This window comes from Drosophila nasuta, chromosome 3 (genome assembly GCF_023558535.2).
Source record: "Drosophila nasuta strain 15112-1781.00 chromosome 3, ASM2355853v1, whole genome shotgun sequence".
In the NCBI taxonomy this organism is placed as follows: domain Eukaryota; kingdom Metazoa; phylum Arthropoda; class Insecta; order Diptera; family Drosophilidae; genus Drosophila; species Drosophila nasuta.
Window position 1 is genome coordinate 12,615,915 of NC_083457.1, and position 18,783 is coordinate 12,634,697.

The following is an 18,783-nucleotide window of genomic DNA, read 5'->3' on the forward strand; positions in this document are numbered from 1 at the left end:
TGAAATACAGAGTTGTCATTTTTCTATTCTAAAACAATTGTTTTTATTGTGTTTAAGACTAAGGCAAAAGCTCTTTTCTTAATAAATTTTTGTTCTAAATATGTTTTAATTAAGTTACACAATGAAGTCTGCTTGATACTTCATAAAGATAGCCAGTTCAATTCGTTATTGGCTCGTTATCACAGTCACAGCTGAAAGTATGCAACGGATTTTTACATTTACCTGTTAAACCCTTTGATTGCCGTGCTGCAGCGCATTTGAGAGCCATGTCAGCCGGTGCCGCCTGCGGTGCTCAGTTGCCACTCATTCCGAGCTGTTTGTTGTTTGTTTTACAACGTTTTTAGCTTGTTTGCAAGGATTAGGTAAGGAACACAAACACAACAACCCAGCAGCGACGTCCGATGAACGACGAACAACCAAATGCAAACTCACAACAACGAAAAAAAAAAACAAGTAACACAGGCATTCGACTTGTCCTGGAGGGCAACCTGCAGCGTTTGGCGTTGCCAACATTAAATGCATCGAATTACGTTTTCTATTAACCAGAGCTGCAAGGATACACAGCAGAGATGCGGGTAAGCTTGAGCCGGTCTGCTGACTTTGACGGGACCCGGAGCAGCAGCAGGAGTTGGCCAGGAGTTTAGTGAACGCCCGTCGCGCTGCTTCGCTGCGGGTCGCTGGCTACTTTGTGGCTGTGTGTTGTGTGTGGGTGTGTGTGTTGTTGTGGGTGTGCCCCCAGTAAATGTTGCTCGTTTGTTTTACAATTCATTTTTTAACGCTTTTTCGCTGTGATTCCTTCGCTTGGCCTGTCGTCGTCGTCGACGTTCTCTGTTTTGTCGCTGCAGTTGCTGCTGACATTGTTGTGCGGCGCCTTGAAAACAGCATTGCGCCCATCGCTCTTTGGCTCCTGGCAATAGTTGTTCTGGCTTTGGTCGTGGCCATGGCCCTGTCCCTGGTCCGTGTTCCTGTTCCTGTCCCAGCTTTTGGTTGCCGCCTCCGTTGCGCCTCCTTGATTGCATAAGTTTTTGTTGCGCTTTGCGCCAAGAAGCCGCCGGCTGCCGCTGGCTGCACGCGGTCTACACCAGCAACGTCCTGTTTTGTTTGCCTGTGTTAAAGTTATGAAAAGTTTTGTCCTTCTTTTTGTGCCCGCTGCTGCTCGGTTGCCTGCGTTGTATTTGCCGGCTCTTTAAGCGCACATTAATCAAAGTCGTTCTTATGTTTTTTTTTTGCTTTGCTCAAAAAGTCTTTTCGTTTTAGTCAAAACTTTGAGGGCATTTATAAGGCAATTGTTGAGCTTGTTTTTGTGTGTGGTTCAGCGCACACGGCAGGTGCGGGTTTCTGTGGCATTTGGTGGATTCAAGTTGGCCTCAAATATGCTGGCTTTCAATACTGCCTTTGATCGGGCATGGGCATGGGCATATTAAAGCCATATGCCTTTGAATGTCGCACAAAGTAGCCGCAAATTGTCTTGGCTGGCTGGCAAACAACGCAAACACACGCATACTCGGGCAATGCAAGAAACTTGAGCCCAAATGCAGAACGCCAAATGCCCAAAAACTTTGCGAACTTGCGGTCAGCCGACCAGACAGTTTGTTGCCGCTGCTGCTGCTGGTGCCGCTGTCTTTGCTGCTTTGACTGCTGGCCTCTGGCTCTGATCAGCATTCCTTAGTCAAGTCCAAGCGCGCCATAAATAGCAAAAGTATGCTCAAACTTATTCGACTGTCTGAAGCATATTACACTGGCAAAATTCAAATTCTAAATAAACAAAAAATTAATAAAAAAAAAATGGTTACTCCCATAATTTCAAGTTGTTTATGTAATATTGTGCTTAGCTTTGCTGTAAATGAAACTGCATGTTTTATTTGTTATGACTTGTTGGCTCTAATAGTACTTTGAACTCTTTAAAAAGAGTGGAAAGAATTTAAAGTCATTTACTATATATTTTATTTTTTTAAGTTATTAATAAGTAAATTATTTAATTGATACCTATTTAAAAAAGTATTTTAAACTCTTTTTAAAGGCCTGTAGGAGTTGAAATCAAAACATATAATATCAAGAACGTTTAAATCATTAAGTTTATGAATTGAAAAAGGAACTAAGAAATATTTTCGAATATTTAAAATGGTGAGCTTGGCTATGCTCATACTTAGTGTTTTATATAACTATTAAATATTTTATCTATTTATATAACTATTAAATGCTATTTCTTTCCGGAATACATTAAATAGTGAATTAAAAAAATTAGTAAGAAATCAATAAATATTCTTAATTATTTTGTAATGTTTAGAAATTGTTAGTTCAGCTAATTTTACATTTTGTGTTTTATCCATTAGTTATTTAAGAGCTTAAAGAATTGAAAATCAAATCCCACTTTTTATTAATTATCAGTAAATTAATAGGGGACCACTGAAAATTAAGTAATAAATTGTGAACTTAGTTCATTTTATATTTTGTGTTGTATCTGTTAGTATTTCGATATCTGAACAAAATCAGTAAATGTAAATTTTTTAATTTCAACAATTTGAAAAGTAACATTTCTGCCAGTGTAGTTTCCTCTCACACACACAGAAGCCGCCTCACACCGACAGCGTATAGTGTTTAATTGTCTTTGTGTGCTTGACTGTCTGCCCTGAAGCCTATGCCGTCTGCGTGACTGTCTGAGTGACTTATGTCTGGCCTTAAGAGAACTTTTTGCAGCCTACAACAATTGCAGCATTGAAATTGAGCTGAAAATGTGCTCCATAAGGCAACACGCGATGCCACAAAGCAGCAGGAAGAAGAAAAAAGAGTCTGGGCACACACACCGACACACACACACACACACACACATACAAACATCCACTGCAATTACAAGCATATGCATAAATAATAATGCACGAAAATGCTTTAAGTGCAGCTGTGTCTGTGCCCGTGTCTGTGTCTGACTTTGAGACACAGACTGGGCCTGAGTCTGAGTTTTGTTAGGCCAACTTGGCTTGTTCCTGTCTCTGCCAGCGACCTTCTACCAGTGTCCTGTCTGTGCTGTCTGTTAGCTGCAATGGCAACAGTCTCGTCTCGTTGCGTTGTGTTGCGTTTCGTTTCGTTTCGTTCTCGTCTGCTCTCCAAGCTTAAAGCGGCTGCATTTCAATTGCCGTGGCGTGGGTGGAGAACTTGGCTGGCTTTGTGTGCACTTCAGTTTGAATGAGTCTGCAGTTACCCTTGAAAATGTGTGCGTTATTATTGTTGTTGTTGTTGTTGCATAGCGTTGCACGTTGCACGCTGCACGTTGCAAGCTGTAAATGAGTTCAATACACTTGGCCGAGCTTGGTAAACATAAACAAAACTGGGAAATATACAGGGATATTTCACACGGTAACTTCCTCTCGCTTTCTCTCTCTCACAATGCGCATGCGCATCATTTGCATCACTTATTAACTCTCTCTCCTCTCCTTTTCGTACGCTCTCTCTTTACAGGTGTCTGGCAGAGCCGAACAGTGAACAGTTGAACAGCCGAACGCACTTCGGGTTCGTGCTGTGTGTTTATTTAACACACTTCCTCGTGTCCTCAGCAGTCAGTTCGTATCCGCATCTCGTGCCGTGCGCTCCGTTCGTTGTCGTCGTCACCCACCACAAACACACCAACAAAACACGCACTCTGAAGTTGCAATCGCCAAGTTGTCAGTTGTGTCGGCAGACAGAAAAACGTTATCGCGTCAAATCGCGTGCGACAATGTGAGAAACAGTTCGATTCAGTTCGATCAGTATTAATCCTTGGCTCAATGGTAACCGCCGTGCTCAAATCGTCGCATTCCTTTTGTTGTTGGCAACGTTGAATATTACATTTTTAAAAAAAAAAAGAAAGTAGAATAGAAAAAGAAAACGAAGCGAGTGTTATTAGTGCTCTGCTCGTTATTGTTGTTGTGAGTGCTGTGTGTGTGTGTTTTGTTTTTAGCTATCGCCCAGGACCACCGAACCACCGACATGTGCTCGATGGCCAAGTTGGGGCATAGCCTGCTTGGCGCTATCGCCTGGCTTCTGTTGCTGCTCGGCGCGCAAATAATTTATGTGGATTATGCTCGGGCGGATTATGAGAACACTTGGAATTTATATTACGAGCCACCTTGTTGCACGGGCGCAGCATCTGTTGGCCATCACTTGCGGCATCACAAAGGTAAGTTGCAAGTTCTTTTTCTGTTTTCTTATTTATTTTATAGCAAGTTAGTTGCTGCTCCAACTTTGCATATTTCATGGTGTAATTTCAGTTTTAAGTAAGTGCATTCCTCCACTTGGCAGCTCAGCTGCGCTAGGCAAGTGAATTTGTGTATAGATTTATCAACTTGTACATTTCTTTTTTATGCTTGTTTTTTTTGGGAGGCCGCATGTATTTCACGCAATCTGGCTAAACTAAATGCGTGTTGGAACGCCTACCCAAAAAAAAAGCAAAAGAAAAAGAATGAAAAGAAATCGTTGAACAGCTTAGTTGGCAGCACAATAGGGGAAACCAAAACCAAAGTCGAAGCCAAAGCCAAAGCCAAACGCAAGCAAATCGAAGCTTGGCAAATAAGTCAACAGCTTAGGGCTTACACAGCCGCGAATGGCCAGAAGTTGGCCGGGATAGAAGACGCTTAGCCCATTTTTGTACATATGCACGACAGAGATTCGCCCTTTTTTGGCTAAGGAATAATTTGCACTTTAAGCCGATTTGCTTTTGTTGCCGCAGTCGAAGTCGCAGTCGCAGTCGCTGCTTGCCATTGATTTGCCATTTCGTTTCATTTCCGCACTCGGCGTCCTTCTCCAAGCTTGTTTGTTATCCTTTCGCTGCGGCCATTTGGCACCCGATACTCTCCAACTGGATTCACATTGCTTTTGTTGTTGTTCTGCTGCTCATTGTTTTATTTCCTTGGCAAGACGTTGAACGACGACGACGAGTTCAACTTATAGACTCATTCGCTCATTCGCGCCCAGCAGCCTGTGCTTCCTGCTCGCTCTTTTCTCTCGCTCTCTCTTCGAGCGAAATTAAAAAGTTTTGCTTTTTTGCTCAACATTTCTTTTATGCCATTGTTGTTCTTCTTCTTCTACTTTCTTTTTTTGCTTTTGTTTGGTTTAATTGCTGGCTGCTCCTGCTGCTGCTGCTGATGCTGCTGCTGCTGCTACTGACCAGTTGGCCGTCTGGCATTTCCGGCACTTGAGCTGCCTTTGCTCAGCTTTTTGTTGTTTGCTATTAGTGTTTAATTAGTTTTCAAGTGGTATTTTTATGGACTTAAAGCAGGCTTATGCCTGTGCAGATTTGTGGAGCGATTGCCCATGGTGGTAATCGTGCTTGACTCCGTTCATTAGTGGCACACATTCTCGTAAATAAGTTTGCTTAATAATTTAAAACCATTTGGCTAAATCAAACATGTGAATTACGCACGAGTGCATCAAAAATGCAGCTCACATTAAGTAATCCGCTTTAATTTGCTCACACTTGCCACGCCTCCTTAACTACGCACACACACACACACACAGAGATTTCCGTATGCTCATCCGCTCATACAGTGCAAGGCAGAAGTTTGCAGTCAGCTGCCGAAAGACAGCAACTGCTGCTGTAAATGAACTAAGCGATGCAACAGCGGCAGCAGCAGCAGTAAATGAAAAGTTGTGAACAAAAGTTTTAATTTTTATGTTAACACTCGTGTGGAATTATGACATTTGCATCGCACTCTGCTCCCCACACAACATTCCCGTTGTCCCAATCGCCCTCATTTCGCTTAAAACACAATTACAACCACACTGGGATGCCCAGAGCTGAAATAAGCATCATCTAGTTCATGTTCAATTTTGCTGTTTTGCAATTCAAATTATTCACGATTTAATTCGTTTTTCTATTTTTAACTTACTTATCGATATTTGTTTCTTTTTTTGCTAAAGCTTTTTCATTTTGTTCAGCTTGAGAAAACAATGAAAACAAATTAGAAAGCTGCAGTGGAGTTTGCTCGGCTGTGAAATACCTGCTACACATTTTCTTTAAAACCATTTACTTAAATTATACCAAAATTATATCTCAAATATACCGAAACCAATATTTGATATATTGACACAGTACAACATTCAAGATTTTTACCATGCCAAAGTTTTTCTTGGATAAGTTCTACAATTTTTATTTTATCATTTCCTGCACACCCTTCAACTTTATGCGTAGCTGGTACAAAAAGAATTAAAACATAAATAATGATTGAGAATATTTAAACAATTATTTTTGACAAAAGTAAAACAAGCATTTCCACATTTTATCATTATTATTGTGACAATTTTAGTTTAAATTTCAATTGCTGGCTATCAAATAACTAATGAATATTTCAATCAACATAATGAAGATTTATATTTTTATTACCAAATAAATATAACATGAAAATGGTAATTGATTTCAACAAAATTTGAAAGTATAAATTCTTTCATATAAATTACAATTAAATCTACAATCAGATATTAAGAAAATGAAATCAATTTATTTCTTTGTTGTGATTAACTAAGTTATTAAAATAAAATATAAAATACTATTTTAAAAATATTTATAAAAATTGTTCTATCTAGAAATTGAATTTATAATTTAAATATAGTTTAAAGTTTAGTGAAGAAAATGAAAATGTTTCTTGCATAGTTGGCATTTTGATAAGTGTAAACAGTTTTGCCTTTGCATAGTTGAGGTAAAGGTCTAACAGGAAACCGCAGCCATTTGAACAATTAATGCAATCAAATCAAAGACAAAGCGCAATTGTTTTAGGTCGGATTTGTGGGCGCGTCGTGTGGTTAAAGACGACGACGAAGAGTCCGGTTTTTGTGTTTTTGCCGACAGCAGCGGGATAGAGGCGATGACCCTTTTCCTTTTTGCTTACTGCGGACATAAAACAAACGGCAAGTACAAATTTTAAGCACCAAAGTTGCGAGAGCAAAAGCAAAAACGAAACTTAATAAAGGTATGCAGCGAATGGCTAAAGTAAGCAACAAAAAAAAAAAAAGGAAAAGTAGAATACACAAAAAATAACAGCAAGAACAACAACAACAGCAAAAAGTAGCATATCAGATGTTTGCGTTGTTAATTAAAGAAAAACAAGCAAAAGTTTAATGGCGAATATTAGCGAGAACCCGCCAAGCACTTCTTTCCCCCCGGTCCCCGTTCCCGTCTCCTCGTCACTTCGTGGCTAGCCGGAAAACCAAATGCCAGTCTAAACTTGCGGCCGTTGCGTAAATAGAAACACAGACTGAAAGAATACGCTTGGCCAAAAAAAAGGGTGTAAAAATACACAAAAAACTTGCTACTTGCTTTTTGGTCCTCATTTCGTGCACGCACGCAAGCCCAAAAACAAAAAAAAAAAAGGGAAAAATGAAAACTGCGCACAAATGTTTTCCTTGTAAAACTTAAAGAATTTGGGGCATTTAGCGCTGCCCACTTTACAAAAGCAGAGCCCGAAAAACTTTTGTTCGCCAACCAACAGCAAAACTTTGGCGCCAGGTAAGTATGTGGGTTGTGTTGCCTCTGACTCTGACGCTGACTCTGGCTTGTGTCGAGTGAATGGCTCTGGGTAATTTAGTCCGTTCAGCACGCCTCTCGGTCTCAGCAATTAAGCAACAATTTTGCAGCTGTAATCGCCAGCGCAAATAGCTGGCAAGACAAGTGAAAGAGCAGCAGCATCTGCAGGTAGAGAAACTCTTGAGGCTGCATTACATAAATCCATCAGCAAATTTACACAATTCAATTTGAGGCCGCCCACAAGGATTCAACGTCACAAGCTGTGGACGTCGTCTTATATATCAGAGCATCAATTATTAAGGTATAATAAAGTTGATGTGCGGAAAAACAATTTGAAGGCAAAGCCAAAGCCAAAGCCGAAACCAAAATGCCTAAACACATACGATACAAAACGATGCTCGTAAATTCGTAGGAGCAGCAACAACAAAAGCCACAACGACAAATAATCTTGAGTCAGGTATTTGTTGATGCATACAAACACACACACATTCACGTACACAAAACTCCGCATACACACACAATCGCAGGCATTGATTGTTCGTTGCTACGTATACGCAATTTACGTCTGCGCCTTAAAGTAGGCAACGTAAATTTAACAAAAGCTGACAAATTGTCACACCACGCACATAAAATCAATACTCCCTTCCGCCTTCCGAGGAGCTTCTAAGCTGTAAGCGATTGCTGGCGGCCTGTTGCTCATTTTACGAGATTTGTGCTAAAAATAAAACACGACCATTTGCCCGGAATTCTTATCGCAACTCTAAGCTCTAAGCCGTTTTGCTTGGCATCTCGTGTTACAGCTGCCGCTTGCTTGCTTGTTAGCGCAGTTTTGCGTACAAAATGTGTCGCCAAATTTTCGCCTAAGCTATAATTTACAACGCTGTGTTGACCCAAATTCCCATGTTGTTCGCATCCGTATTCTGTTTTCTGCCTTGGCTAAACAACTTCATTAGAGGCAGGCTCTGGATATATAGTAGATGTGAATGTAGTTGCAACTGTCGCTGCTGCAAATGTTGCTGTTGCTGTTGCAGCTGCAGATGCTTTTGCACTTAGCGCCAAGTGGCGGCAATGCCATAATTCAAGTTATGTGTAACGTAACAGTCGAAAGCCACAAGTACAAATGCTTGTCTGATGCCTCTACACACACTCACACATTTTGCTGGCCACAAAATGTAATATATCTTCGTACTACACACAGACACACACGCTTCGATATGCTGCTTAGCATCACATGTGGCATACATTTCGGTGCACCACACACACAAGAGAAGCCTCTCAGAGAGAGCGGCAAAAGCAAAGGCAAGGCACAGAAGAGTTGTGTGGTGGACCTAAACAAAAGCTGACTGAGTTGAAGAGTTGTTTGTGTGCTGTGTGTTGTGAATTGACACCTACTCACAAAACGACACTGAGGACACATTCAGCGGGATTCTTGTAGCTCAGTTACACCGAGACAGGGGCTTTGAAAGGCAGCTACAGTTAATGACTGCAAATTAATTAAAGCAAATATTCCCTTTTTACTATGAAAGTTTTGTGCTTGGGTTTGTGGAATTCGTTCTTTCTTCTTTATGGACTCTCGCAGACTTTGCGAGTTTTGCGGACCAAAACCTATTAAAAATAATAAAATGTAATGTGCATTTATTTAATTAATTTAAAACACATGTCGCTTGATTTAATTAACTGTACACGGCCTGCCATTGCGGCCACTGGGCCATCAGCTTGTTCTGACACACGAATGCCGCCAGCAGCAACAGCAACAACGGAAGCGACAGCAACACGACAATGCTTCTCCATGTTGTCGTTGTTGTTGTTGTTATTGATGTAGTTGATGTACAAACACATTGTGTGCTTTTAATTAAACGCTCAGCGCAGCGCACACAGTTTATCAATGTGAAGTTAAAGACTTAAAGCTGACAGTTAAATGCTTTAGATATGAGATAAATTAACTATTTGCTAGGCCCATCAGATACATTAAGCCACCTCGCACCTCTTCTTCTTCATCTGCGTACCTGGCACTTATTTACACTTAATTCAATTATCTGTTAATATTTGGCCATTAAACTTGCTCGTATTCGCACTCGCATTCGCATTCGTCTCATGGCAAATGGCAATTCAAGCACTTGGGCCAAGTTATGCCAGGCAAATGGCACAAAACACGCTAGCGATTGACCCCCTTTCCCGCCCTTAGAACACCCTCACATCAGGGTGGTTGAAAAGTCAGCAAGTAGTTGTTGGTCAAAAGTTCATTCGCATAAATAAATACTTGCTTGCTTTGCTGGCTATCATAAAAGGGCAAACTCCGTCTCGGTCTCAGCTATTGTCGATGCGCCAAACTATTTTTGACCATCAGCATAAGGCGAGGGTGGCTGAAGCTGAGAAATGAGGGATGGATGGACCGAAGGGGGTTGCCATTCATTTAGTTGGTAATTCCAAGCATATTGCAAAAGTTAAATTGGTTTATTGTCAGCCGTGGAATTTGGCCATGGAATAATTGCATTAAGTGCAGCCAAGCCAACATTGAATGCCTTTTTTTTTGGGGGGGAGTCGAGCTGAATGATGTGTGTCTGGTCATGCATAGGAATGAGCTGTTAAATGGCAAACAACACAAAACATATGAGCATGGCAGCTATCTGTTTCTAAGCAAAGAGAAATATGCAATATGGGGCAAAAGTCTTTCAGTTTTTGTTGGCCGCAAAATTAACACATCATTTGAGAGACACAAACACACAATAGAGTCGCCTAACAAAGCAATCATACTGATGATGGTATGTGCATATCGATGTGTGTGTATGTGTGTGTGTGTGTTCGTGTGCTATAAACAAAAACAAACAACAAATTTCTAATTAATGCTTTGGCTGTGGTGGAAGAAGTAGAAGTTGATTATCGCTCTGCGTGTTTGGCTTGGCAGCACAACGAAACGCCTACAAAAGGATCTCCGGCCAGCAGGCGACTAATAAAATCGATTGACCCGTTTCCAAGCAGATACCAATAACTGCTACTCTGCTTTGCCTTCGCCTTCTCCGTTCTCCGTTCTTCTTCTGCTGAACTAAAAACAATAGCAGCGCTCTCGCACACAAAGGACGCTCAATAATATTATTTAATAATGAATGATTGGTAGTTGCGGTGTGTGTGGGAGATAGAAGACTGCAGAGTCAACTTTGACTGCGCTTCTCACTCGCTTGGTATGTGTGTGTGCAGTCATTTATTATAAATAATAATCGTGGAACAATGGATCTCAACACACACTCCCACTCACACACACACACCTATTCGCACACTCTCCACACGTCCATACATAAATAAAGTGGCATAAATGCAAAAAAGCCAACAACTTATGGCCATGGACTTGTTCTCTGCTCTGCTGTTGCATGTATGGTGGCAAGAAAGAAACTCTCGCCAGGCAAATGCCAACTGTTTATTACGTATACGCAGTGTAGTTGTTGGCTGCCAGCACGAATATGCAAATTGACATGCCAACGAACGAAATCAATGCCGGAATTATGCACTCCATTTATGCTTTAATTTATATATGACATACAATGAGGACACACAGCAATGACAACGCCTCACTTTATGATAAACAAAGCACATCTCAAGGACATTTCAAACACGACAGCCAACAAAAACATGAAATGAAATGAAGACGCCAACTGCAATAAAATGTCAAATAACAAAACAACAACAGCCACATTGACACGTGTCTGCTGTGAGACATTTGTTTAAAATGAACAGAGAGAGAGAAAACAAAACGAATTCAGTTTCAGGGGGAGGCGCAACAAATTTGCGCACATTTCGAATGTCAAATGCGGTCTAATATGAAAATATAAATCTCAGTCTGGGCGCGTAATTTGTGCTCGGTTTTTGGCCATGCTTAAATTATGCGTGGAACAGCACAAAACCGCATGTGAAGCGTCTGTTCTTCGTCGGTGTAGTTGGGGGCGCATTAAATTGCAATAGCGCCCAAAAGTATGCAATAAAAATTTGGTAATGCGCATAACCAAAAGACTGAGGGTGAGCCCTCGCATGTATGTGTGTATACGTGTGTGTGGGTGTGTATGCACATACACATACAATTGCACATAAAACCGCCAATTTAAAAAATGAAAACTGCCCGCCATGCGGTGCCGTCCTTCCCCCTCCCCACCCTCGTCGCAAGCCTCGACACGCTCGGTTGCCGCATAATTCTCTTTTTTGTTACTGCTCAATTTCTGCTGCAGAGTCAGAGCTATAGCCATAGCCATATCCATTGCCATAGTCGTAGTCGTAGTCGTAGCCATTGTCATGGCACACATGGCGCACCTCAGGCTGCCAACTGTGGAGAGCGGAGGGCGGAGAGCGGAGTACGAAGTGTGTGTGTGGAAACAAAAGTGAAATTTAGCGGTTGCAATTACCGCGCAATTTCGGCCAAATTTCCTTTTGCAGTGTGTTACACTCACTCGTTTGGCTGTCTGTCTGTGCCCCAGAGGTATGAGTGCGCCATTTGCCACACTTTTGCAGCGTGGGGTGTTTGCCAAAATAAAGTCTAATGTCTAAAGTCGCAAGTGTAGTATGGATGGCCGCAAAAAAACCAACAATAATAACAACAACAGCCTGGCTAGCAATCATAAAAGGTAAACACATAAAACCGAAAGGGAAGCGACGCTAATTTTAGGGGAGTTTCTCTTCCCCCCTCTTAGAAATTTAAATTCTGCACGCCGCACAAATAAATGCTGAGGTGTTGCACAAGTGTCGTCTTTTCACAAAACGGGGTGGAGAAGGGAAAAGAGAGACTGTCTTTAAATTTTGCCGCACGACGTCATCCGTTGCCGACTTGGCCTCAACATTGCCACAAGAAAGCTACTTTTATCTGTTGCCGTCTCCTGTCGCCGGTCAACTGCAACTTGGAGACGGCGACGCGACGTTTTGGCTCAGCCTTAATTTATGCACCCTTCGTTGACGCCGGGGAAAACCTGCTGCGTCTAGTTATGGCATTGCATGTGGGCTGCGTCTGCGGCTCGGGCACCCTTTGTACTTTCTCTGTTTTTTCTGTGTTTGTTGTATTTTTTATGTTTTGCTTTCTATATTTATTTTTGCTTGGTTTTGCAGCTTTGCTTTTGCCTCTGTTTATATTTTCTTTTGGGTTTACGTTTACCCAATTGAGGTGAAACGGAAATGAGCTGCCGGAAATACCTGACGGCGTGTACATATGTAACGATGTACATATGTCGCTTGCTCTCTCTCTCGGTCTCTCTTTCTCTTCATCTCTGAGCTATGTACTGCATAGTTGTTGTGTATGTGCGCCCGCAGGATTAACGGCCTCACTTTAATGGCCGCCTTGTAATTTAAAACAATTTAGGCCACGCGCCGCAGAAACTAAATTGGCTAAACATTTGTGCTGCCAAGGAAGCTGTGTGGGTTGCTTGCTGTTTGCTGTTTGTTGGCTGCTTTAATTTTTGTGTGTGTGTGTGGTACATTAAAGTTGCCTTAAAGTTGGCCTGGGCGTGGCTACCGACGACAGCTGGCAGCTGAATAACTTCTGTCATAAGACGACAGCACATGGGCAAAAAGTGAGTATGCCTGAATGATTGCTCGCTAGAGATGGCACGAAATACATATAGAGATTGCTTCCAGTCACCTTAATAGTTTGAATTTCAGTTTGGCAAAAAATCAATCCAAATCGAGACATCAATAAATGTATTAGCGCAGAAACACATTTCCAATCGAATGTAGACTGAACAACAGTCTCGTGACTGTGACTGATAATAACAGTTAAATAAATACACATTGCTCATCCCTAATGGCCACGCTTCGTCTTCATCGTTCGGTCGGTGTCTGGTCGAGGTGCAAAGTTATGCGCATACGAGAAGTGAAACCTGAAACTGGGAATGGGAATAAGGAATGGGGAAAGAGAGGCAGCCTTGGATAGCTGGCAGGCGCAAAGCGTAATGTGCGTGCTGCAAGACGTTAGCATACTTTCAGGTGTAAATACATGTAGGCCGGCGCAGAAAAGTAGGCAACAAAGCCGCAGCCCAGGCAGCAGCAGCAGCAGCGAGTAAAGTTGCCTTTTGTCACGAAATAGATACGCCTTTGTGTGGCAATTCGTTTGCCGGTGTGGCGCGGCGCGTCTTGTGCTACTTCAGTTTCCGTTTTCGGCACACAAATACACACGCATACAGAAACACACACTCACATACACATTCATATACACATTCAGTCACAAGAAGCAGCAAAAGGATAATCAAGTCGAAAAGAAGCAAACGTGTTGAAAATTAAGAAAATAACAGGCCAGCAGCAGCACTCGTCACCCACCACCCACTAACCCCTCTGGCCACCATTTGCCACCTGCCACATGCCACATACACCACACCACACGCGACCCGCTGCCAATCAACGCCGCTTGGCACGATAGCGCCAACGGCATTGTTGTTGTTGTTTCTGCTCAGCCACCGAATTTGCTGACAATGCAGAGCAGAGCAGAGCAGAGCAAAAATAACAGAGAGAAGGAACAGAGCAAAAATTCTCTGGCGTTGACACAAAAGGTGTATCCTGAAATAAGCATATTATTATTATGTGCTGTGTTTTGTTGGTATTACAAAGGCGACAAAACGACACAACGAAAGCGGCCAAAATCTAATGAGTAAACGAAGAGAACGAAGAGCGAAGTTTAACACCAAACAAGCCACATGATTTATGGCTGCACTGTGGGCAGGGACAACAACAAGCTCAGCTCAGCAGTGGACTCCATGTGATAGTCGCCAGTCGCAGTAGCAGTCGTAAGAAGTATATGAAAAGTCGTAATATTATTATAAATAAGGCGCCTAAAAGAATATCATTTTTGTGTGGCACACCTTTGCCTCATTCTTGGGTTTTATTATGATTATTTTTCGTTCTTTTTTTCCATTTTCCTTTTTTTACGATTTGTATAAAATAAATCAGACGTCATGCAATCCCCGTTGGCTGACCCCACAGAATGCAATTACAGTCGCTTAACTGGGGGGAAGGAATTAGAGTAGAGTGGAGTGCATGCAGAGAGTCCTTAGACACGCATGAATTGTCACAAAAACCGCCCACCTTATGTATCTCAGCCAATTAGGCTAAGGACATGCCTTGGCAGGAGAGATGATCGCAGTAGTCTCTGTTAGCCCTTTTGGAGGCAACTTGTACTTTTATTTACATTTACTGTAACGTTGCTACAATGTGGGTAATTAAAGTTGCCATTGACGCTACACTTTGTGCTCTCTTTGTGTTTATGTTGCCAGCTTGTTTGCCACACACACACTCATTGAGTTACTTTGTAGATTGAGTCGACTGACTGTCTTACGTGTAGTTGCTGTTCAGAGAATGGTATCATTATGCAGTGCTATTTTAACACACACAGTTTTAGTTATAGCTAACTTTAATAATGCCCTCCCAGTTAGCTGTTCATATTCCATAGCAAAGGAAAAGCAAAAAGAAAACACATCATTTCTGCCGCATAATTGCAACATTAACAGGTTAATGGCTGTCAGCTCACTCACGAAATGTTTCTGCCATGTGCCCTGAAATGTGGGTTATTATTACGATGCGCAAATGTGTTATAAACAAATAACCTCAAGTAGTTTCTGTTTGAATAATTATGCCTTGGAGTTGGGGTTGTTGTAAGCGGAGAGCTAATGGTCTGGGAAATGAAGTAGGAAACAGCTTACTTGCTAGTTGAAACAGACAACGTAATTTTACTCAAACAACATATTCGAGATATTCAAATTACAAGTTTTTTGTTATTAGATATTAATAATTGGGAATATAAATTGTATTACACAATATTTCAAAATTTAAAAGAGATTTTATACCTACAAAAACTTACAAATTACAATTAAAGAATTTGTAAATTATTGAATGATTTAGTATTTAAATATAAATTCAATGAATGCACTCACTAACTTATTTAAAAATGCCCAAATAAAAATTGAAGTTGAATCAATGCATTGAATTATTTAAAAATAAATTTTATTTGCAAACATTCTTAAGTTATTAATAGATTTTACAAGCTATTCAATGAGGTATTGAATTATGTTTGATAATCTAAATTAGGTTTTTATATGCTCAGTCATTACTAAGCTGAAAGGTTAGTTACAAAATTTACTTCAAGATTATTCCGTTTAAATACGAAATTTCAAAGTTTCATAAATGCAGGTGAAGGGAAGAAAAAAAGCTTCAAGCAAGACACGCAAAAATGATTACAAGTATTTGAGAACAATTTTAAAAGAGCAAATTATTTTGATGGCTTGCCAACGATTTAAAGACTTTTAAATTCGTTAACAAAGTATCTGAAATCTGTTACAACAAAAACAAGAATCTTGATGAACTTTGTAGACATCTGTAGGTGTAATTATTGTTTCATAAAACTTTTTACATTGTGCTTTATTCAATTATTTATGATTTTTCATTATGTCGAACAACAACAAGAAGAGCAATGATGATGGTGGGCTGAATGTGTGTGTGTGTGGGCCACCCTTAGAACAAGCTGCCACCCTCAAAGAAAAAAATAGAATATCCAGCTCGAACATTTTTCCACTTAATTAACATGCAGACCGTGCCACACCGCTCCGCACCCACCCTGCAGCTTGCAACATCGCATAACCCGCACCCGCTGAGGGGTTAAACACATTGTTGCAGTTATTAAACTATGTTTTGTAACATGTTGGTCCAAGACAGGCAAAAGTTGTGTTACAGATATGTTTATGGGATATAGATATGAAGTAGATCCACCACCGCCAAAGTCAAAGCCAAACTCCCTCCCCCTCTTGTAGATTAAGTCAAGCCAGAGCTCAATTCTGGGCATTGACTCGAAGCGAGTTGTAAGGTAGAAAAATGGGGGGAAATGGCAAATAAAATGCATGCAATGCGAGTTGTTCTTAGAGGCAACTTTGGCCCTTTCGTTGCATTAACATTTAAATGAGTTTATCTGTGGCAAGGTGGTGTGGCACGTAGCGGGGTGTGAGGTATGCTCTTGTTGTTGTTGTGGCAGACTGTGGTAATCAAGGGAGCGGCCGGCGCAACGTCAACTTGAAGTTCTTGACGCGTCCATGCTGCATAAATATTTATAGTCGTCCCGAAAGGGCACTAAAAAAAAAGCAGCAGCAGCAAACAGCTTGGCACGGGGGCAACAGTTTTTAGTGGCAACTGGCAACTGGCAAGCAAATGGGGCAGCCTCGAGTCCCGAATGACGCCGCCTGATTTATGTGCTTTTGAACATTTTTGCGTAATTTAATTAATGACGGAAATAAGCTGCCAGAATACGCCAGGCTACGCAGTCCGCTTGTCGACTGTCGACCTTAGTACTATGCTATATATACATATACATATATAGCGTATATATATGCTGACTAGCTGTGGGCGTAGACTGAGGGCTGTGCCTCCAGGGCGTGCACTTCATATCACCTGGCACATGGCTGGCGGCGAAGATTAATTAGCTCTTGTAACGCAGTGAGGCACGAGGGGGGAGAGCAGCTTGTTTAGTGCCACAAAACAAATTGCCAGCAATTGCGACAGTCTGCAGCTAACCGAGAGAAAAACAGAGAGAGAGAGAGAGTGAGTGTGTGAGCTTTGGGAAATCAGCGCAAAGTGCGAGGGTCGCTGCAACAATTAAAATGCCATTTTGTGTAGGCGTGAACCTGACACACAATACACAAGTGCAACGCTCATTTATGCTCAGACGTGAGTGCGAAAGAGAAAGCAAGAGGACTGAGCCTAAAAGTATGCAATGTGAAATGAGGCCAAAGAGCATTAGAAGCAGTTGGTTTATGTCAATGTCACAAGTGTTCATTCAGTCAGTATTTATGCAGTGCAACGCAGTGAAAGTGTAAAAGCGTTGCAACACCATTTGCCAAGCTAAGCAAGCGTAAGAGTTGCACAGTTTACGGCTAAACACACCAGCAGCAGCAGCTAGAGCAATCAGAGCCACATACATTGGCCCTTTGAGATAGTGAAGAGTGCGGAGTGGGGAAAGCGCTGTGCTTTGCAGTGACACATAACCCGAGGGATATAAAAAAATTTACTACGTTCTTAAAAATTCAAATCACCTAAAAATATGCAACGTCGTCGAAGTTGTTGCTGTTGTTGTTGTTGGTCTATGCTCAGCCATCGAGTTACATTGTATTTACTTTGGTGCAGCGTGGAGTTGAGATGCAGTGAGGAAAAGTTTCGGCAGTTAAAAAAAAGAAAACAATTAGTTAAAAATTTTGTATATTGAGATTTAAAATAATCAACCGAGTATAGAAAATTTTTTAAAAAATGAAGTTTATTATTTATAACTGGTTAAAATTATTTGTGAATAAAAATAGTTTATATTAATATCGGGCAAACCTTTCTTAAATAATTTAGATTTGATATTTGTTTGGGAGTTAAAATGCTTAATTTATATTTGAAGTATTAGATAAAATTACTTAATATAATATTATTTTTAAATTAAAAAGTCAATATTAAAGTCTATCTAAACTTTTTAAAACAATTTAGTTCATTAGTTGAAATTCCTTTATATTGTTTGTGACTTAAAATTGTTTATTTTTCATTTAATTAATTAAAGTTTTTTTATTTAATTTTAAATTCTGCATTATAAATGAATAACTGCGCGAAAAAATAGTGAGAAATTCTTTCTCTTAGTATAGCACACTTGTTTAAATTAACATACATAACACTATAAATAAATGATGTAGACTTTGAGCAGTTCCAACCTTCTTTTCTCTCAGTGTATATATGCAAATGTGTAGAGCTATTTGAGTAGATGTAAAAATGTGAGTGTGAGTGCATGTGTGGATATTCGCGCTCCTCCGCAGCTCTGCATAAAGCTTTTGTCCGCTCTCTATGCACTACTTTGTAACTCTATCTCACTTGCACTCTCTATCTCTATCTCTCTCTTTCTCTTCCACTTTACTTGTTAGGGTATGTTAGGTGGTATCTTTGCACACACGTTTAGTTTTCATAAATTTTCGGTATAAATATTTATGTTCACGTTTTGAAATATGTAAAATTGGTAATTGGAAAATTTTTATCATGCTTGAATTTTCATGCATTTTCAATGCAGATTCGTGTGTCCATGAGCGGTTTTTCCCATTCGAAAATGCCACGACGTGGTCCACACGCGGTCTGATATTGAATTCCAATTATGCGATGTAATTAAACATGCCTCGAATGTTGAAATTTCTGCATGCATTCAGCTAAGATTGCTTCAAATTGCATTCCATTTTAAACTTTGCTAAATTTATTGCCAAGAGAGAGAAAGAGAGTGAGATGGTAAAAGAGAGATGGCAATGGCAACTGAGGCGTGTGCATGCATGTCT

At 40.7% G+C, this 18,783-nt stretch overlaps 1 protein-coding gene across 3 annotated transcripts in view; it reads left to right on the top strand.

The window, feature by feature from the left end:
* LOC132790822 (semaphorin-2A) overlaps positions 1-18,783 on the top strand; it is a 59,977-nt gene that overhangs the window by 14,731 nt on the left and 26,463 nt on the right. For all 3 annotated transcript variants that reach the window (XR_009632834.1, XM_060799532.1, XM_060799533.1), the window contains exon 2: positions 3,454-4,150. Coding sequence is in view for 2 of the 3 variants with exons in the window: in XM_060799532.1 (XP_060655515.1) it covers positions 3,961-4,150 (190 nt within the window). In the remaining variant the exon portion in view is untranslated. The remainder of the gene's footprint in view (positions 1-3,453; positions 4,151-18,783) is intronic.